This window comes from Solea solea, chromosome 1 (assembly GCF_958295425.1).
Source record: "Solea solea chromosome 1, fSolSol10.1, whole genome shotgun sequence".
Lineage (NCBI taxonomy): Eukaryota > Metazoa > Chordata > Actinopteri > Pleuronectiformes > Soleidae > Solea > Solea solea.
In genome coordinates this window covers 34,129,944-34,151,199 of record NC_081134.1, presented here as the reverse complement: position 1 = coordinate 34,151,199, position 21,256 = coordinate 34,129,944, and the positions used below count along the sequence as shown (strand labels likewise).

At 41.3% G+C, this 21,256-nt stretch overlaps 2 protein-coding genes across 8 annotated transcripts; one reads left to right on the top strand and one right to left on the bottom strand.

Annotated features, from left to right (window-relative positions):
• Positions 1-3,017: 3,017 nt before the first annotated feature.
• On the bottom strand, positions 3,018-12,750 carry u2surp (U2 snRNP-associated SURP domain containing). Of its 6 annotated transcripts, none has more exons than XM_058635694.1 (26): positions 12,635-12,750; positions 11,834-11,932; positions 11,612-11,726; positions 11,374-11,501; positions 11,210-11,283; positions 10,258-10,346; positions 10,094-10,129; positions 9,899-9,981; positions 9,487-9,652; positions 9,186-9,397; positions 8,765-8,808; positions 7,107-7,211; positions 6,938-7,004; positions 6,662-6,825; positions 6,411-6,573; positions 6,216-6,295; positions 6,044-6,131; positions 5,506-5,643; positions 5,227-5,416; positions 5,058-5,138; positions 4,909-4,960; positions 4,667-4,808; positions 4,088-4,198; positions 3,865-3,992; positions 3,575-3,775; positions 3,018-3,494 (listed from the first exon to the last, which is right to left on the bottom strand). In XM_058635694.1, the coding sequence occupies exons 1-26, from the start codon at positions 12,677-12,679 to the stop codon at positions 3,338-3,340; spliced, it is 2,958 nt and encodes a 985-aa protein (XP_058491677.1). In that variant the 5' UTR covers positions 12,680-12,750; the 3' UTR covers positions 3,018-3,337. The 6 variants fall into 6 exon arrangements, with proteins under 6 accessions (XP_058491677.1, XP_058491695.1, XP_058491706.1 ...); XM_058635712.1 differs by having other exon boundaries at positions 3,018-3,476; XM_058635723.1 differs by having other exon boundaries at positions 3,575-3,751.
• Positions 12,751-13,640: 890 nt separating this feature from the next.
• Positions 13,641-21,095, top strand: pcolce2b (procollagen C-endopeptidase enhancer 2b). Of its 2 annotated transcripts, none has more exons than XM_058622717.1 (9): positions 13,641-13,902; positions 14,125-14,233; positions 14,595-14,850; positions 15,865-15,989; positions 16,868-17,004; positions 17,116-17,279; positions 17,857-17,940; positions 19,621-19,788; positions 20,161-21,095. In XM_058622717.1, the coding sequence occupies exons 1-9, from the start codon at positions 13,769-13,771 to the stop codon at positions 20,289-20,291; spliced, it is 1,308 nt and encodes a 435-aa protein (XP_058478700.1). In that variant the 5' UTR covers positions 13,641-13,768; the 3' UTR covers positions 20,292-21,095. The 2 variants fall into 2 exon arrangements, with proteins under 2 accessions (XP_058478700.1, XP_058478693.1); XM_058622710.1 differs by having other exon boundaries at positions 13,642-13,902; positions 14,122-14,233.
• The last annotated feature ends 161 nt before the right edge of the window (positions 21,096-21,256 follow it).

Below are 21,256 nucleotides of genomic sequence, written 5' to 3'. Positions count from 1 at the left end.
GACAGATTTTGGACAACATACTATAGTATGACTTCTTTGACTGATTTTTGACGACATACTATAGTATGACTTTTTTGTCTGATTTTGGACAACATACTATACTATGACTTTTTTGATAGATTTTGGACGACATACTATAGTATGACTTTTTTGACAGATTTTGGACGACATACTATAGTATGACTTTTTTGACTGATTTTGGATGACATACTATATTATGACTTTTTTGACTGATTTTGGACGACATACTATAGTATGACTTTTTTGACAGATTTTGGACCACATACTATAGTATGACTTTTTTGACAGATTTTGGACGACATACCATAGTATGACCTTTTCGACTGATTTTGGACGACATACTATAGTATGACTTTTTTGTCTCATTTTGGATGACATACTAAAGTATGACTTTTTTGATTGATTTTGGACGACATACTATAGTATGACTTTTTTGACAGATTTTGGACGACATACTATAGTATGACTTTTTTGACAGATTTTGGACAACATACTATAGTATGACTTCTTTGACTGATTTTTGACGACATACTATAGTATGACTTTTTTGTCTGATTTTGGACGACATACTATAGTATGACTTTTTTGTCTCATTTTGGACGCTAACTATAGTATGACTTTTTTGAGTGCCATAGTATAATGTCGTCCAAAATCACCTCAAAATGACCCCAAAACGCCATAGTATTGTATGTCGTCCAAAATGAACAAAAAAACACCATAGTATAATACGTCGTCCAAAATCACCTCAAAATGACATAATATAGTACGTTGTCCAAAATGACCAAAAAGTCATACTATAGTATGTGGTCCAAAATCAGCATCAAAACATGCAAACTCCATGCAGAAAGGCCCTTGTTCCAACCGGGGCTCGAACACGGGTCTTCTCGCTGCAAGGCGAGAGTGCTAACCACTACACCATTGTCTGCCCCTCATAGTATGGTATGTCGTCCAAAATCACCAAAAAACGCCATAGTATAGTAAGTCGTCCAAAATGACCAAAAAATGCCATAGCAGAGTAAGTCGTCCAAAATCACATCAAAACACCATAGCATAGTATGTCGTCCAAAATCACATCAAAACACCATAGTATAGTATGTCGTCCAAAATCACATCAAAACACCATTGTATAGTATGTCGTCCAAAATGAGACAAAAAGTCATAGTATAGTATGTTGTCCAAAATGACAAAATACGCCATAGTATAGTATGTCGACCAAAATGACCAAAAAACACCATAGTATAGTATGTCGTCCAAAATCACCTCAAAATGACCAAAAAACGCCATAGCAGAGTATGTCGTCCAAAATGGGGCAAAAAAGTCATAGTATAGTATGTCGTCCGAAATCACCAAAAAACGCCATAGTATAGTATGTCGACCAAAATGACCAAAAAACGCCATAGTATAGTATGTCGTCCAAAATCACCAAAAACACGCCATAGTATAGTATATCGTCCAAAATAAGACAAAAAGTCATAGTACAGTATGTCGTCCAAAATCTGTCAAAAAATTCATAGTATAGTATGTCGTCCAAGATGAGACAAAAAGTCATAGTATAGTATGTTGTCCAAAATGAGACAAAAAGTCATAGTATAGTATGTTGTCTCACATTGTGAGATTTTAACTCCCAACCACACGAGTTAAAGTCACGGCATGAGCTATTCTTGGAGAGCTACATAAGGTCATTTTCTTGGTGTTTTAACTTGTGTTTATGGTGTAAAATTCAGTTGATCGTAAGATTTGAACTCATAACCTTGAAGATACAAGTCATCTTCTTTAGGACTGAGGTAGTTGTCCTGACAAATTTGCTTGTTGTTCCTTGGTATTCTTAAGTTTTGTATTTTGGTCAGAGTTTTTAGAGTTCTCTGAGTCAGGATTCAGAACCTAAGCTACCCCCCTACCTTATATTGGACTTTAAAACTTACCTAGAGTATTTCTTGGGTGTTTTATCAGAATATGACATTTCAAAGCACTGGAATAAATAAGGATTTGATCGTGTGACTTCAGACCTTCAAATCAATGTCTGGTAGACAAGCTATTGTAAACAGTGAGAAACAGTTTGGTCTTAGAGATTTTAAGTGGTTAATAGGGATTAACAGGTCCTAAACATCCATATACTTCTCTGGATTTGAACCCACATCTTCAGATCGAAGACAGTGTTAAACACAAAGAGTTATACAACTTGGGAGAACTGTCTGCTTTTCTTTTTGACATCGTCTTGTGTAACTGAAAATGTGGGTCAATTGAAAGGAGATGTAGTATCTGACTCAGCTGATTTGTCAAGACTGTGTTAGAGAAGTAAGGTTTGGTTCCACCACTATGGTGTCCCAGTCGGGCAGTTGGAATGTCTACAGCTGCAGGTTTGTTCCAGTACACAAGGTAAGAGTGTTGGGATTTACTTATTGAAACCTACCACCTTGTGGACTGCGCAATCTTTTGGTTGTGAACAAATCCACCATGCCATAAATTCCTGGTGCATTTGGGACTTATAGTCTCTTTTCCATTTTCCCCCTTGAAGGTTGAACTTTAAAATATCTTGTTCTTTATGAGAATTGAACCTTTGGCACAAGATGTCCTCAGCAGTGTTCTTATCCACTGAGCTACCTGTGGCTAGAGGTGTTTGGGTTTTCTTGGCACTTTTGACTTTTTCCATTGAATCAAGCTATTCTTACTGAGCTGCATCACATTTTATAAGATTCAAACTTATAACCTTAGAGATAGACGTAATCTGATGGACTGAGCTATTCTAATGGTTTTGCTCTAAATGTCTTGGTGTTCTTTGGTCTTCAACCCACTATCTCAGGTGTCTTTTTCAAAAACTAAGCCACGTCCTCAGACATGTTGGGCTTGTGGAACCAAGTCAACCACCACATGGACTGGGACAACTCCAGGCGCGTGCTAACAAACATCAAGTAATTTAAAGTACTCAAGCTATAATACACTTTGGTATAAATTAAACTTTCTGAACATAATACTTGATTTAAAAATTACACTTTGTTCATTAGGAATTTGTTTTAATGTGAACTACAAAAACAGAAAATGACAGCATTATAAGACTATTGTCATCACACTCTGTATGGGTGTGGTCTACCACATGAATGAATGGGAATTGGGACACAAGCACTTAACTTTTTTTGTACAATATAAAACAACAATGGCCCCATCCATTTGATACACTAGACGGTAACCCATGCAACACTCTCCACTCTTCAGTATCTGTACATTAACATTTGGGGCAGCGATCTTCAGCTGCCGCACTCAATCACTCAATACTTTTTACATGTCGGTGCAGAGAAGGTGGTTACAGTGGGAAGATGGGTCAGTGTTTGCTCTTCTTTGACTTTTTGTGAGACCGATGAGGAGACCTTGATTTGGAGCGGGACTTCTTAGCTGATTTCTTCGGCGTCTTGGACCGCGATCTCCTGGATCGTTTGGGTGTGCGAGGTGATGACGGAGATCTGGGATAAACAATACTTCTATTACACCTTTACACTACTGCCTTCACTGTGATTAGTAAATACATAGTATTATAGTAAATAAATGTATGCAGTCTTACCTCTTTGAGGACTTTTTGTTGCTGGATCGAGGGGAGTCTTTGTGAGATGAGCGGGAAGATGCGTCTTTTGAGAACGATCGGTCCGAACGCTCTGATCTTTCTGACCGGGGCGAGGAAGAGCGGCCTCGTCTGCTAGTACTCCGTGACGGGCTGGGTGACCCACTGTGACGCCGCTTCCTATCAACCGGAGGGGACAAACGTCTGTCAGATGGGAAATTAAACACGGTTTTATGAAGCACAGTCTAAAAAGACTTGAATTTAACCTGGCAATGCATTAATAGTAATAATACCTCTCTTTTCTGGTTGGTGTGTCCTCCTTCTCTTTTTCTTTCTTCAAGTCTTTTAACCGCGCCTCCGCTTTCTCCTTCTCTTTCTTCTCCCTCTCCTTTTCCTTTTCAAGTTTCTCTTTCTCTTTTTCCTTCAGGGAAAAGAACAACAAAGAATCACTCCAACTTTAAACTATGTCACTACTACTAATTTTAAGGTTGTAAAGAGACCAATCCCCTCCAGTACCTTTTGTAGAAGCTTGTCCCTGTAATGCTCCACCTGCTCCTGAATACTCTGGCCTGGCTTCTTCGGCCTTTTTCCTGACTCCAACTCATCCTGGAACTTCATGACCTTAACCTTGGGGGGGGGGGGGGGGGGGGGGGAGGACAATGCAATAAAGGGAAAATAGTTAAAGTAACACAACTGGGAAATGATGTTGTTAAACGACAAAAGAATGATAGTGCTTGCATATTCAACCTGGACAATATAATCTCATTGTATACACATAGAATCACTTGATTTAAGAATTAAGTAACACAGCTAACTTAAACGCTCTAGATATAGATAAGCAAACTATTTACACTACCTAGTTCAACAGTCACAGGACCAGGTCAAGTCAAGGGCACTGTGACATATGGTCTCAAGTTGCATAGATCCAACTCAGATGACAGAGCTGACTTTCACCCTGTTGTAAGTTGATCATCCTTTTACCATCACCTTATTTTGAAGGTTGAAATCCTACATTGCGTTTCTTTAAAACAATCTGCCGTGTCTTTGCAACTGCAGACATTGTGTTGTTCCATATTTGTGGTAGTTGTTTATCACCTCGATTTCTCTGAGTTTAGTGCGTTTCTCCTCATTCATTTCCGACATCTTGGCCTTCGTATCGGGGTCATCTCTGATGGGATTGGAGTAGTTCTGGTCGTCCGAGCGAGGGCTGCGGTCGTCATCATCACTGTAATCATCTCTTCAGAGTTAAAAACAGTTCAGAGGAACTGGTTACGGACGCACAAACGTATACACAGATTGCCTGAAGAGAACAATCTTAAATTTAACTCATGACTCACTTTTTTGTTTCTTCTGGTTGCTCAAATATTTCCCACTTTGAGGTCGTCACAGCTGAATCAAAAATAACCCAATTAACCATAAAAAAAAAAAGCATCTTCACACGGTATATGACTATTATTCTGCACAAATGACTACGTGAAGGTCTCACCTTGTGCTGCCAACTCAGACTCCTCCACTGCTTCCCATTTTGAAGGTGCTACCTTGAATGTTGCTTCCTTTGATTGATCGACTGTAAAACCCGTGAAAATAAGAAACTTGGTCAACACTTAAGGTGAACACACATGTAAAACATTCTCTTAAATGACTGCACCACTCACAGGGTATTCCATCGATGTCTTCTTCCATGTGTTTGATTGGAACACCATCTAGGTCGTCCAGCATGGCTCCATCGATCAGGGCCCCGTCGATATTACCTCCATCGATCGGTACTCCGTCAACATCCTCCATCGGAGTGCCATCAACATACTCGACTATCGGAGCCCCGTCAATGTCTTCTACAGGCTCAGGCTGAGAGAAAGAAGGCAGAAATAAAAAAATATAGCTAGAACTTTATTTAAAACAAATACTGTGATAGTGAGCTTTGTCAAATCACTTGCCTCCACAGGTAAGGGCACAGGTTCCTTCTCTGCAGTGAGGTTAACCAGACCCAGGAAGATGTTCTGCAGCTTAATAAGAAACGGATCTGGATACACAGCCCAGTCCTCCCACGCCCGGAAACACGACATTACTCGTTGCTGCCAGAGAAGAAAACGAGACAAAAATGGCTGAGTGACCTTATTGACCAACAAGGGGAATTATCATGTGTTATGTGTTGAGTTGATTAAACAAAAAGACACTATATACTACTACTATTATACTATATTTACAGGGAAACAAATAATCAGTCGAAACTGCCCCTCTAAGGAGCGGTATGAAGCAGTTTCTGAAGCTTCATAACAGAAAACAAACAGTAATTTCAAATATTAGCGAGGAGTGAAAATGAATTGATGGTGCACAGTGAGAAGACACGCAGAGGAGAAATGTCCAAGGACAAGCAGAAGTAAAGCTCCTTCTACAACCATTAGTTTATTCCATCAGATTACTTATTTCTGTTCTATTTGCACATGTAAACCAAGCTATTGAGACATTTGGTACCTTGAAGTTTTCACTCTGAAGATGGCCCTGTATTGTTTTGTATGTCGAATTGAGGTCTGAGAAGATCTGGCCGAGTTTTGCCTCGAAGCTGTTGAGGAGGAGGAAACAAGTCATGAGGCAAGTGTCCCTATTATTAAAATGAACATACTGCAGTAAAAGTATATAAACTTACTATTTTCTGTAGTATGATGCATTGGTTACTTTGGCAGAAGAGTTATATAACACATCAGAAACGAGATATAACCTTGCAATCTGAAAAGTTGAAGATAAAAATCATTTTTAGGGCAACTGTCTCTGACACACAATTTAACAGTCTTTAAGTTATTGGCTCTTTTAGCGGCAGAGGCTCTGCTTTGTGACGACTTGCCTTCTTGGGAAGAGGGGTCTTAAGGATGGAGAGAGACTCAGTGACACACTCCACAATCTCTTCAGCGGCTTCAGCGTGGCTGAGACAGAACAACATGGCCTCTGCAATGTCTCCCCTCCTGGGAGTCATGCCACGCAGCATCTCCTCTAGTTTGTCCCGCTCTCTGCAGAGAGAGAGGAGGCCCATTAAGAATGATGTGTTTGAATCATGTATGTGTATCAAATGACAACAATAGGGGAAATCAGTATTACTCTTCTTTCAAGCAGCCTTTTTTGCCGCCTTCCTCCTCCTCTTCCTCTTCTTCACCATCATCATAAGGACCGTGAAGATATGGATTAAGAGGAGGTGGACGCCACAGGGAGCCATTTTTAAACATCCTGAAGTCATCCGTACGCCATTTGGCTGGGGCTTCACCCTGAAACAGTAAGATTTACAGTAAATAAAACCAACTGGGACTGTGACACGTTTGTCTTCTATGTAGGCTGGGCGCCATCACATTTTTGCTCAACTTAACATAGAAATCTGACCTGTAGTATTGAGTACAGTTTCCAGCGGTAGTATACATGTGCCGGGCTCTGGTTCTCGAATAGAAACCTGGAAGAAAAAGAAATTAAAAAAACATCACACATCAGAAAAAGTGGCCTTTTACTCAACAGAATAATGATGAATACATTTCCAAAGCACTGAAGTCCTTACCTGTACATGGGATTGTTGATTTCTCTGTTCATGATCATGGCTTCAAACATTGGGCCTTCACGCACCACAAACTCGATCATTCGGTGGATGAGAGAGAGCAAATTCCTACAAGAAAAACACAGTTAAAGCAAACAGATTCAGACTGGCCTGACTTGTGAGCACTAAGAAAGGTTGCTAAATAAAAAGGTTAATTTATGCTTGGTGGATCGACCCTGAGCCATCAGCCTCATGAAAGACATAACGCATGTTGCGCTATGAACGGCTGTAGGATGTAGATACTGTTGTCATCATACATTAGTGCAGTCAAGCTACAGATGTGATCATAGCAACTCAGCCAAAAGATAGACGATCTTTATCTATTACTTATTTGATGTTGCTGATGATACAATGTACAGACAACTGTCAGGGAGTCATCTGACCAAGCATAAATTAAGTGCAACTGTGGCTATGATTCAGGGCCTATGAAGAACATCAACGCTTCTGAAATCATAACCTATGAAGGTAAATCATTCACACTTATTCAGAAATTAACTATCAAATCGGGCAACGATATGATTTTTGGGGATTGTGTATAAATTCAAGTTTGTGTTCTTTGAGTCTATAGTGAAACAGGTTTGTTTACATTGCACTGTCTGGATCCTTGCTTATAAAACACCCCTTGATTCAATGGTTACAAAACTGGGACAATTGAAATTGAAGTTGGGAAAATAGACACTGTATTAGCTCAAACTTTAAACAATACAGTGCCACCCAATTCCCACTTATCTCCTTACTCATGCAAAGGGATTATTAACCAAAGCAGTATAGGACTGTTGGCTTTAACAGGCTGCAGTTGGTCATGACTGAATACAGTGCAAACAGGATCTCTAAGGTTCTTTTGGGACAATTTCAGGGAGAAACCTGGTGCAGGCTGTATACAATTCACCTAGTGAAGTGGCCAACAAGACAAAGGATGTCTTTCATTTGACAACAAAGATCATATTTACTTGTATTGGAGCCGATCATACCAATGGCAGGGTAAAATTCAGTATACTTTCCCAATCCATCCCATGATGCTTTTCAGGTCCCTCGCTGCTGCAGACAGTTCAACTTGTGCTGCTCACCAAGGCCAATGTCAAAGGTCATAGATAAACTAAAGCTGGTAGGTTTGGATTTGTTGGCAGGGACCAGATTTACTGAGTCCCTGATAGGGTGACAGAGGCCAAGGGGATAGACAGTCTGACTGAGCAATGGTCAGAGAGCATTTTCACAACTACAGGTCTAGAATCAGCAGACTATGTATGTGGTAGAATACCAGTTCACGAAAGATCAGCAACACAATTACATGTTGATGTATGGAGAGGGACTGGGATGGGACAAAATCATGTTTTCCTAAACACATTAAATAAGCTCTTAAATGATGTGTAGCTATACATATATTAAAACGGAATTATGAATGATGATGATGGGATGTGAAAGAGCAAGGTACACAAACTGTTGAGTCGGTTTTATACTATGTACTAATGTGAAAGAAAATGTACGACTGCTTTAACCATTGCTCACCCACACTAACCAGCCCCCTGTAGCATGCAGTGATCAACTGATCAAACTTTTAGCTTCATTATGGGATGTTTTTTTTCTAAGCTTGTACACCAATTTAAAAAAAGAAAAACATGTACCTTTCTGTTGGGATAACCACTTTGACTATGGCTTGCGACAGAGTCTGTATATGAAGTCACATCAGATAATAAACATAGAATGTGAGTAATGTTAAAACGGCAACAAGTGAAAAATATAAAAAATGCATTTAAAAGTGCAAAAAGACAACAAATTTCCTTCACTGCTGTCAGGTTTTACTAAAGGCCAAACACCTGTGATACTTCATTAACCATAAACACCCTACTGAGCATTTCCACACACTAACATCTCATTATATGCACACTCTGATATACAGTGCAGCTAACTTATTTGGCCAACAAGGCAAAATCTATCACAAACACAAACTAGGAATAATACCTGGACTGACTAATCTTACCAGCAGAATTAAAGAAAACACTGCTACAACCCATGAGAAAATCCTAAGCTGACATGTTGAGTTACCTTCTCGAACTCCTCCTTGTTTTTCGGTGGAGGAAGCAAGGGAGCACTGGGGTTCTTTAGCCTGTCCCGCGGCTGTGAGTTGAAGGGAAGGCCAGAGGGAGGTGGTGGAAGTGTGTGCTCCATCATGGAAGGAGGGATGTAGATAGGGTGGGGAGGAATGGGCACACCTTTGCCCCATCCTAATTTCATCTCAAAATTCATTATCATCTTTCCTGTAAAGGCAGAGAAAATATGTTACAAAGCCTAGAAAAGACACAGGTTATGTGATAAACTTATTTTTATAAAAGAATGAAGATTTTACCATTCAGGTTCTTGAGTGCCCGCTCAGCATCCCTCCTGTTCATGAAGGCCACAAAGCCACAGTTCCTCTCCCGAGCCCTCTCCTCGTCTGTCCTTGGCCACATGATCTTCACACTGGCCAGTGGGCCATATCTTCCAAACTCTTGACACAGCATCTCTTCGTTCATCTAAAGAATAAGATGATAAAAATTCTTCATTCATTTCCTAATTAAATGCGTAATTGTCAAAAGCTCAAAATAATGACATTCACAAACGTTTTGTTTTGTCTACAAACAAAAATAAAAATAAAATCTAATAATAATAAATTACACAATAAAAAAACCTTTGTCATAAAAGGTCGTAACATACAAACAAAACCAGTTTCTAGTATTATTTGTTTAGTTGTTGAAGTCCCAATTTCACTAGAAATTCACCTGTGGATTGATGTTTCCAAGATACAAGTTTGTAGTGGATGGGTCTCCAACATCATGGGAACCTGGTGCACAGTCATCCAAAACTGCAGAGACAGAGAAGAGAGAAGAATTTCCTATGGCCATCTTACAGGACAACATACAGTATGTGCGTAGCAAGATGGAAGGTATTCACGGCCGCTAAATTAAGTCAATTACCACTGGACGGACGGTTTCTTCTTGAAGAACCATCCGCTAAAAGAAGCAGAGAAGCAGTATAAATTTTGTTTCAGGGAAAAGTGGACATGGGGGTGGGGAAAGTTGAGTAGAGAAGTGCTATTTCAGGCCAACTGGGTGCAGTCATGCAGCTTAAAGACACTTACACGAACGTCTTCCCTCCGTCCCCAAGAGTGGTTCAAAACGACTGACACGGCCCTTCAGTTTGTGTCTTTCATCCCTTTCCTCCTGTATCCTGCAGAAAACACATAGCAGAATTAGGTACAACCCATTTCCGAATTAGAGCAAATTCTGTGTTTATTACAGCATAATTCAACACACAACACACTCTGGGAAAGACGAGTTTCTGACTAGACAAAAAAATAAAAAACTATATCAAAATTCTGCTTAAGAATATAAGCGTTTTGCATCACGTGCATCTGCGCAATATCATAGCACATGATTCCGAAAATATACTATATACTATACTACGTTGATATCAGCGTGACATCAATGTCCTCTCACAGAGACACTGAACATAGGAACATCAGCTTCGCGGCTGAGACACAAGCTGCTGCTGTTGTTGGTGTGTGCGCCTGCATACTAAAACATGAAATATGCCAATTCTGATATGTTCATATACTCAAAACGGACGAAGCAACATAACGCATACAAGTTAGCTTACCGCTTTTATATGATATGCCATGTTTGTAGTTGAGCTGTGATATGCAAACTGTTGCTGGCAAACTTTGCATTAAAATTTTTTATCACCATCTATTTTTGTAAAATGCTGTCACACTGCCGATGTCTTTGACATGGATGTTAGAGGAGGACTGACTGTAGCTCAATTAAATAAAACCACCGGATGTACTCTATCTGCCTCTTACTGAAAACAAGGAGGGTGTTCTCTGAAGACACGCTGTTAGCGGTGGAACAGGGGTGCTCATAAAACACCCCCATTAGCACTTGGTACATTCCTCCAGATGAAATCAAATTAACCAAAAACTGTATGACATTAACTGGGCAACAAGTCGACTTTTCAGAATTTGAGTCGAACCAGAACGTATCGACTCATAAATCGACCAGTTGATTGGGACTTTACAGCCCTAATAAGCTTACTGTTTCAGTTCTTCCTTGAAAAGCTCCAAGTTGCTCTTCTTCTTCTCCTTTTCAGTAGTTTTCTTTGAGGGTTGCTACACAGACAAAAATCATCATCAGCACCATAAATACAGAATCATTAACTACAGCAATAACTAGAGAGGCTACTTGTAGTTTGTACTTACATGTCTTTTGTCTAAGGCTAAAAACTGAGGCGGGGTTTCCAAAGGCAAGAAGCTGCTTTTTGTTTGTGTCTCAAAGCGCGATTTGGGCTTGTACAACTTTCCTTTCTTTTCGTCTGCAGCTGCTTCCTCTGAAGAGAGAAATAATGTTTTCTCTCAATATACTCCTTGATTTGCTTTTCACTGTTTGGAAATGTACTGTATATCATGTGTGAGGGACAACATATTATTGATGAAGTACCTTTAGTAGCATTTGCAATACCACCACGAACGAAAGCTTTGACTTTGCCATCCGTTCCTCCTTCAAAAGCAGCAAGAAACTCCTCATAAATCTCTGCAGCTGCCCGCTCATCCTCCTGAACACAGAACCAAGCATTGAAATGATATGCAGTAAGTCAATGAGAGACATCTCATGAGTAATATTATCACCGATGATATACTAAACAACGCAGTCCATACTTACCTTTTTCTTTATTTCATCTTGTTCCTTCTTACTTAGTGTCCTCTTTGCCACTGCCATCTTACCGATGCTGAAAGACTTCAGTTTACTCTCAAGTAGCGCCTGATGATGTCAACAAAACATGGTTAACTTCCCACAAATATTTCAAATTTTGACATATGTCATATGCAACTATTATTTAACTGATTTGAGAAGCACGTTAATTTAAACGTTACGCGGGGTTTAGTAACACCAACTCATATTACACCGGTATAGACACTTGCCTAATGCTATACTAAATGCTCAAACTGGAAAACGTACAAACAGTGCAATTTCTATCTAAAATGAACACAGAAGTTACCAACGAGCACAAATAACCAAAGGCCCAACAAGTCAACATCTGCTGTAGCGCACTGACTGCCTGCATTTAAGCGGCGAATGACAACACAGTGCTAACGCTGCAGGCCCAGGATGCCATAGATCCACTTTGCTACGTACACTATCAAACACGGATATAGTAAACTTCATTCAGAATCCATGCTATGTCAGAATCAACGTATAAACTGTGATAACCGTTTATCCTTCAAGGCCATTTTGATCCGTCTACGCTTCCCTCTGGCGGCTAAATCGTTAGCTTAGTCGATTAGCCCGTGTGGCCGTGGAGCTAAAGGTTAGCGTCAGGGGTTTGATAGCGTTGCGCATACACGCGAGTTCTATTATACACACAGAGATAAATAGTCAGCTTGTTCAGGCATACTATTGTCTACATTGTTTTCTATACAACAGGCGAGCATTAGCTGATGCAAGCTGTAACGGAAAAATTACCTTAGCGCTAGCTTTTTGAGAGCCACCAGGCGTTCGGTCCGCCATTTTTTTTGTGAAACTAAAATAAAATCGAGCGTCGATTAGAAGATACAATGCTAAATGTGACACTCCAGGCAACACAGTCAACCGCCGATTCAACGATCGCTGAACCTTTGATCCACCACAGCATTGCTTCAAATCATTATACAACGTCTCCTTCTGTTTTATCAACAATGTAAAGCTTTTTGTCAGCAAATGTATACAATCCTATAGTATTTTACAGGTAAATTAACCACACATTACTTTTTCTTGTTTATTAAAATACTAGTATACCATTTGTTCCAAAGTTATGCAACAATGCCATAAGATTCGTAGCTTCGCATTGAACTAACGCTGAAGTGGGTACAACAATATCATGGTTTTGAGCTATATCTTTATAAATATTTCTTTTTTTAACATCTCAAAATGCATTTTTAATATTAATTTTCAGAGAGAAATTCGCCTTAAATTGGTTTTATGTAAGAAATCTATCGCATTTAGTATTACAATGACTATGGTATTTTGTCAGTGATTAAGGAAACATGTTAAACTGAAATCAGTTTTTACCAGCACTTTTTCTTAGATGATTATACCATGTTTCCAGCAGGTGGCGCTTTGGCTCTTCTTTGCTTTCCCTGTGCATCTGTGCATACAGTAGCACACACACACACACACTCTGCCTATGGCGGTTTCAACCAACCACTCCTTTCTAATCATGTGCAGTCAACTGGAATAAAAACCCTAATTATTTAAGAGAGCAGATCACAGTTGTATTCTATTACTGCAATATAACACAATAGAGTTACATCTTAAGTCTCGACCATGTTTAAGTTGATTGGAATGCTTAGGTACAGGTAAGGCCTCTTGAGTCAAGTTAATTCATGCCATCCCCTCCAAACTTCTTTTCAGCCAGGTGTCTTATGAAACGGATTCGAGACCCCACACCCTCGACATCCCCCACAGCCTGTGCTCCCTCCCTCCCTCCCTCCAATTGCACAGAACAAACGCTATATTCATCTGCTGCAGCCTGCAGTCACTGGAAATCCCTGCAGCAAGAAACTCCTGCGTACTTTTCCCCCCTCACACACAGTGTGAGTGTGAGCGGCTGAGAGCACAATGCCACTCGTGCCACGGGGCGAAAACAGGCGCAGCGCCTGCACTGTTGCGCCAACAATGTGGAGAACGTGGAGTGTTTTTTGCGCATGGAGTCTTCTGTTCCTCACAGAGGTCTGTGCGCAGTCTCAGCGGAGGTACATCTTCATTTTACATCTGTCTTTTTTTTTTCTCCCCCGACCATTAATTTTGGAGGAGCCTCTGTGGGGAAGCTGGAGTTGATCAAAAAAAGGAATATTCTGCAGTCTGCCTCTGGATTTAATCTGCATCTGCAAAGTGTCAACTCGGTGTTTATAACTTATTATTGAAATTGTAAATAAGAAACGACTCTTCCTCCCCCCTTCTTCCTCCTCCAGTAGACCAGTCTTCGGATGTGGTGGAAACGTCACAGGAGAGTCTGGAGTAATCGGGAGCCAGGGATACCCAGGAGTTTACCCCCCAAATACCAAGTGTGTGTGGAGAATCACAGTGAGTCCAGATTTCCTAATTCTTCAAGGAATAAACACAATTTTACTATAGGTTTTGAAATGGATTTAAAACAGCTGCACAATCTGATACTCTCTTATGAACCCAAACCCCTTAAATTCCTCCTAAAAATATACTTAACCACAGCCCCAGCCTGCATTTGCTGACTGGCTCCACTATAAGACTGTATTGTGAAATAGTGAAGCTGATGATGTAGTGGAAACAGCTGCATTTATAATCACACAAGTGTAAGGTTGAGTAAAAGCAATGCACCATGGGTGAAGCTTAATTTAAGCGGGGATAGATAAGATTCCTGACAGATGCGGAATGTGATGTGACTGTTGTGCCATATATTTCCACCCAGGTCCCTGAGGGTAAGGTGGTGGTGTTGTCCTTCCGCTTCATTGACCTGGAGAGCGACAACCTGTGCCGCTACGACTATGTGGACGTTTACAGTGGACACGCCAATGGGCAGAGGCTAGGCCGCTTCTGTGGGACGTTCAAACCGGGAGCCCTGGTCTCCACGGGCAACAAGATGCTCCTGCAGATGGTGTCTGATGCCAACACGGCCGGGAGTGGTTTCCTGACCGTCTTCTCCGCTGCCCATCCTCATGAGAGAGGTAGGGAAACACAGAGGAGAGCAGAAGCTGAGTGAGAGCGAAAACCCTTGACACTATCCAAACATCTAACACAGATCCACGTGGGATTCTGTGCCAGTCAAGACGTCACTTTACATTAAAGATTTAATACTGACATAGAAGTGTGTCTGTTTGGGCAGAGGGTCAGTCTTTACTGAGCAAATGAACAAGGCTGTAAACATGATTCGCCTCCGTGTAGGTCATTGCATGGAAGCAGAAGATGCTTAAAGTGGAGCAGAATTCAGTGTCATTTTTTTCTTTCTTTCCCAGTAAAAGCCAGTGACCTTTGTGGATTTCATGTTTAAGTCTTGAGCATGTGCACAAAAACCGAGCTACATTTCGACACTCCTCACAGTGTGATGTGGAATTTCTCATGGATTATTTATTTTCCTGTGTGTGGAGTGCTTCAGTTGAGAGCCCAGGTCAGAAGCATCACTCAGAGTTGATGAGACGTTTCCTCTCTGTGGGGTTGCAAAAGTCGCATCCACTGTTCTTGGTGGAATTTTAATGGCCCGTTCTCTGTGTCCAAGAAGCTGACAGCTGGAAAGAGACAATGCCATTTAACTCAACTGCCTGTCTCTTACAAGTGGATGGTCACAAATAGACTGCACTGGCTCTTGTGATGAGTGTTGTCAAAACTGTGCAGCACATGTCTATTTTTGTTGCGGTGCTAAATTGCGCCGCTTCAGAAATGTTCAAAGGGAACATTAATTCGAGGGTATGTTACAAGGCAAACATGCTCTTTGGGGAGTCACAGTGCGAGCAGCTTTGCGTGGTTATCCGGCTGAAGTTTCGCAAGATGTTTAATAACAATGGAAGCGTTTTACAGTCACGAAGAAGGTGTGAAGGAGGTCGTGTTTTAAAGTGCACTACGATGACAGGACAGCAAATAACATCTGTGCTATTTCCTTCGAGAAAGGAATGGCATTCTTTGCAATCACAGCCTTTGGTGATGATGATCTGACGTGAAATTTAACTCGAGTTATTTCTCCACAGGGGACCAGTACTGTGGAGGCAGACTGGACAAGCCCGGTGGCAGCTTCAAAACACCCAACTGGCCGGAGAAGGACTACCCAGCCGGTGTGACCTGCTCCTGGCACATAGTGGCACCAAAAAACCAGGTCAGACCTTTTTAAAATGACTTACTTTTTTATGTAAAAGTTTCCGAGAGGTGTGGGTTGGATTTTGCAGGAGCATATTTGGACGGATTATAACCTATTACATGCATTTATTTATTTATTTATTTATTTCATTTTGTCAAAGGTCCAGTGTGCACCCATTCACCACTAGTACAAACAGGTTTTTCCACTGTGTTCTAAATTGTATTTACATACATGTTTACAGTAATTCTTGCTTCTTTTTTTTTTTATATTTATTTCTAATTGATCAATTTAGAGGGAGACTTTGTTGTCGTTTCTTTCATCCCGGGACTCGCTTTGTTTTGGGCTCATATGTGATGTCCCAGTTAATGCACACAGGTGATGCAGGGGTGAAAAAATCCCCTGTATATCGCCATATAATGACATTTAATGGTGAGATTGTGAATTGTAGCAAACGAAGAGGACTTCTCCAATCTCCCCTCCCCTTTTCCCAGTGTGCATGGAACTATGTTGCCCTTTGCACACATGTCGTAACTCTTCATTTGTGCAGTAAACTTCTCCTACGAATCAGGAAATGTGCATTTTGGCTGCTGTAGAAACAAGACAGCGCAAGTTGGCAGCCTCCATAAAACAAGGCTCTTACAAAAGGTTTATTCTAATGTTCCTGCAAAAACATATAAATTTTATTTCAAAGCAATTGTTTATTCAATGTTTGTCAATAAAGCCTCCTAAATGTCACACACTGGACCTTCATCATTGCTCAGCGTGGAAAGGGTTGTGTAAAACTCCACCAGTGAGAGAGTAGCCTTTAATCAAATGTCCTCGTCTGATGATAGGGCTCTTTACAAGCCTGTGGTGGTTGCAGGAGGATTTTCTAAATGACGCGTCTCTTGCCGCAGATCATTGAAGTCAAGTTTGAGAAGTTTGACGTGGAACGAGATAACTACTGCCGCTACGACCACGTCTCCATTTTCAACGGGGCCGAGATCAACGACGCGAAGAGGATCGGGAAATACTGCGGCGACAGCCCCCCAGAGTAGGTGATTCTGCCTCAGGAAGATTTCAATTTCCCTCCACCGTGGGATCTCACATCCTTTGACCATCAGCCTGGCTCTGTGTGTGTGTGTGTGTGTGTGTTTCTCTCCAGGCCGGTGTTCTCCGAGGGGAACCAGCTCCTAATCCAGTTCCTGTCAGATCTCAGCCTCACAGCGGACGGCTTCATTGGACACTACAAGTTCCGACCCAAGAAGTTCCCCACCACCACCACGCCACCCACCACTACCACACAGCCAGTCACCACCAGGGCCATACGTAGGTAGCAACGTTTATCCAATAAGAATGTCTAGAAGGCTGCATTTGTGGACATGCTGTAGATGTATGAGACCTTGCTAATATGAGGATCATCATTTAGTGTAAACACAGAGCTCTTTCCACTACCTCACCTAACTGTAAACATTTACGCAACAACTCAAAGAGTGGATCGTTGCAGTACGGTGAGGCTTCATGCTCCTCTGTGTACACACATAGTAAGGCCAAGTATAGACGCAGCCAAAAGCCACACACGTTCAAACACACAGTATACAATGTGGGGTGTGTGTCTGTGCCCACAATCACAGCTCATTTTCATTCCCACACACTGTTGTTTTTTCCCCCTTTAGTCAGGACGGGTTATTTTGGCGTCGAGCTGCCATGATGTCACACTCACCATCCTTTAGAATGAGATTTAGACATATAAAGTCACGGTTCTTCCCTTTTTTATGCGATCTATGAAATGTGGAACTCTAAAAAACAGCAAGTCATGTAGGAGAATATAGGCCACGCTAGCAGCAGATGCAACAGACTAAATTACAGACATTTAATTGTTTTTGTTCTGTTTGTGTTCGTGCAGCTCTGAAGTACTCCGTCGCCCTGTGTCAGCAGAAATGCAAACGGCGGGGAACACTTGAAAGTAATTACTGCTCCAGCAATTTTGGTAAGAACATCGGTGCACTTTTTTTCTTCTTTTTTTTTCAAACCACAAGAAAAGACGCTGGTTGGTGCCAGATCTTGAACTTAACACATATTCTAATCTCACCCAGCCTACACCTTGGCAGCAGAGGCATGTACGTCAGCAGAAGCCGCATTAGCATGGGCAGCAACAGGCGGTCCACAGTCCCGGTCGTGTCACTATCTTTAAGCCTCTGTTTGTCTTTTTCCTCAAAGAGTTCCTTGATAGGCTGTCGGGAAGTTCAGGAGTGTGTACAGTAGGACACAGTTTCCTCCAGTATAAACACACACACACTCTCAGTGGGCAGACTGTTGATAAATGGACGTGTTGATTCAGGCTCACCCTGCGTGTGCTAATCTCCCCACTCTCTGATGTTTCCCTTCGCGGAGATGTTTACCAGCTGGCATTTCAAAAGCGCTCGCCTGGATTTGCATCATGAACTGAACTTGCAGAAAGGCAAACGATGAAGTTACTGCACTTTTTATTCACAGACTGTTTGTCTAATCAACCTCTGAAGTCATCGTTTTGGTAAGTAGAAGGACGTAACTGAAACAGGCAGCTCCGTGTTCAGTCTCATCTCTGTTGGCAGATATATTTTCGACTATTTTCTCTATTTGTGTGGAGATTCCTGTTCACGCTGCATGAGATATGATTCCCTTTGGCTCCACTATCACTCTGCTGTTACTGCTAAATGTCTACTTGAACCTCATCATCATCATCATCAGCAGCAGCAGCAAGTCCAAACAACTTAACTCTAGTTGTTTGTTCATTTGGAGACCTGGCCAGACTGAACAGGAAATAACTCAAAACTGTACCCTGCTCTAGAAAAGACGAGGGAACACTGTAGAAAAACGAACCCGTTGTCTTTGTCCCGCTCGACAAATATAAATCACACGTTTAACTTGGTCCGCGTTCATTTTTAAAAGCCTTAAACTGACGCTGGATGTTTTATTTCCTGCGTGTTTGAGGAGGAGCGATCGGCTCGCGTGTGGATGAAGGAGCCATAAAGAAAGTGATGAATAACTGACAGCAAACGTGGAGAGAGGCTACGCTCTCAATTCACCTTGACATCTTTACACACTGGCTGCACTTCAAAGACGGAGGACGACTTAAGGCGCAGCATCTCAGTCATAAGAGTTATCTTTCAAAAAGCAGACGCTCGTTACTGCACCAATTTTTCACACTCTTTTTCCCCTGATTGTTCATTTGCTTTAAAGCTGCAGTGCGTAACGTCTGCATGAAACGACATGATGTAACCCTTATATGTTTGCTGTGTCCTTCACCTGAAAATGGGCTTGGTCAAGTAATACTGTTAGAGCTGACTGAGGCCACAGGAGTGGCTGGGCGCAAGAAGCATTTAGCTCGTCAAACTGCCGGAAAACTGGGTTTTTTGAGGAGTAGAATTCACTTCTTGTTTTCAGTCATACTCCGACATGTTTGCAGCCGTCTCACGTTACAAGTTGCTGTTGCCTCCGTCTATCTTGACATAAAACGAATCATTATACAACCCACAAATGTCGCCCCCGCAGCACGAACTCTAAATACTTTTTTATTAGCTGGTATTTGTAAATCCGGGGAAAGGACACACGTATTTTATTATGTCATGTGCACGTACGTTTGTATGTTTCATGTATGATCTTTTTTTTGTGTGCCCGTGCGTGACAGTAATTTCCGGGACGGTCATTACGGCGGTGATGAGAGGAGGAAGCACGTACGCCACCGTCTCCATCATCAACGTGTATAAAGAAGGCAGTCTGGCCATCCAGCAGGCAGGAAAGACCATGAGCACCAAGATCATTATCTTGTGCAAGAAGTGCCCATTCATCCGGAGAGGTGAGTGCACATTGTGCATCCTTGAGAACTGTTGCAGAAGACGTGCCATTATCTGAATGAAAATGATGAAAGTGATGAAAATGACTCTGCAGTTTCTTGGTTGACTGTTTTGAATAACCTATGGCTCTGAGTTTGCCTCCTCTGCCATGCCGTCACACTCAGTTGACAGCACTCGCCACAAAGTGTGAGGTGAGCAGAAGAACTCAAACCAAAAGCAAAAGCAGTCAATGAAGCGTTTAAATATGTTTATATGTCCGCATATAAACATATACGACACACGTGCCGTGTGGAGATTCTGACGTCTGGCCTTCCTGAATGTCTCTGCCGTCACTCCGCCACTGCATTCAGGTTTCTTTTGTGTGACCTCACCAGGCTTGAACTACATCTTCATGGGCCATGTGGACGAGGACGGCCGGGGCAAGATCGCACCGCACCACTTCGTCATGGTGTTCAAGTCCAAGAACCAGAAGGGACTCGGCGTTCTGAAAAACAAGCGCTGCTGAGCTCCAGTAGCTGCGAGGATCGCCGCTCAAGTGCCAGGCCTGATGGAAACAATTAGGTAAAAAAAAAAGAAAGAAAGAAAAAGAAATTAAAGAAAACTCCAGCTCAACAACAACAACAACAAACAAACACAGGCCAGAAAAAAAAACTAAAGTGAATATGAACACAGAACTGCCACCTCAGATTTTAAAATCTACATTTCTATGAATTTAAAGGGAAGTTTAAGATTATTTTTTATCGATCAATTTCACTCTGAATTAAAGACAAGAACTAGTCAGTTAATCTCCTTTTACAGCCACAGATTAATAAGCAATGTGATATTCTGCATAGACCAGTCCTGTCCCACAGTTCACAGAATTATGTGTATTAATCAGATTGTTACAAATGTAACAAATTACAAACTTACCTAGTAAGTAAGTGTTGAGTGCAATGTAAATTAAGATTGGGATTTAAAAGGTTGATTTAATGACAATATGTGGCAGAATAATGAATATCTCAACATCTGACATTATTAAATGTGGTGATTAAAGTGCAATATTTAATATATATGCAGTACATGACTTTTTTAAAGAAGATTTTAAGGGTTTTTATGTGAAACAATGATTTTTTTTTAATGCTAAAGCTCTTCCTTAGTTTGTTTACAGATGCGAAGCACCACCGTTAGTGTACGTCATTTTACCCACTGTCATTATTTTATGAGGAAGACGTGTGAAAGGGAAAACAAAAATATTTTCATATGAAAAGGTCTGTGAATATTATTTATACTTTATTGTTCTCACCTGCTCAAATAAAAGTTGTGTAACGTTTTTTTTCCTTGTGTTTGCTCGTCTTTGCTTTCAGCGAGAAAACCAAAATTGGTCAAAAACAAAAAACAAAGTATGAGTATGCTAATCATGAGACTGGATCAAGGTGTGTCATGTGACTCTCACATGGCTTTGGTCGGCCGGACAGCTGACAGGTTTCTGGC

Excerpts from the sequence above, each read along its gene's own strand:
- u2surp (XM_058635694.1), bottom strand. The coding sequence starts at position 12,679 with ATGGCGGACCGAACGCCTGGTGGCTCTCAAAAAGCTAGCGCTAAG. Across the intron at positions 9,653-9,898 it reads TTGGAAACATCAATCCACAG|ATGAACGAAGAGATGCTGTG; the intron begins GTGAATTTCTAG and ends CTTATTCTTTAG. Across the intron at positions 7,005-7,106 it reads ATCAACAATCCCATGTACAG|GTTTCTATTCGAGAACCAGA; the intron begins GTAAGGACTTCA and ends TTTTTCTTCCAG.
- pcolce2b (XM_058622710.1), top strand. The coding sequence starts at position 13,769 with ATGCCACTCGTGCCACGGGGCGAAAACAGGCGCAGCGCCTGCACTGTT. Across the intron at positions 17,005-17,115 it reads TGCGGCGACAGCCCCCCAGA|GCCGGTGTTCTCCGAGGGGA; the intron begins GTAGGTGATTCT and ends GTTTCTCTCCAG. Across the intron at positions 19,789-20,160 it reads GTGCCCATTCATCCGGAGAG|GCTTGAACTACATCTTCATG; the intron begins GTGAGTGCACAT and ends TGACCTCACCAG.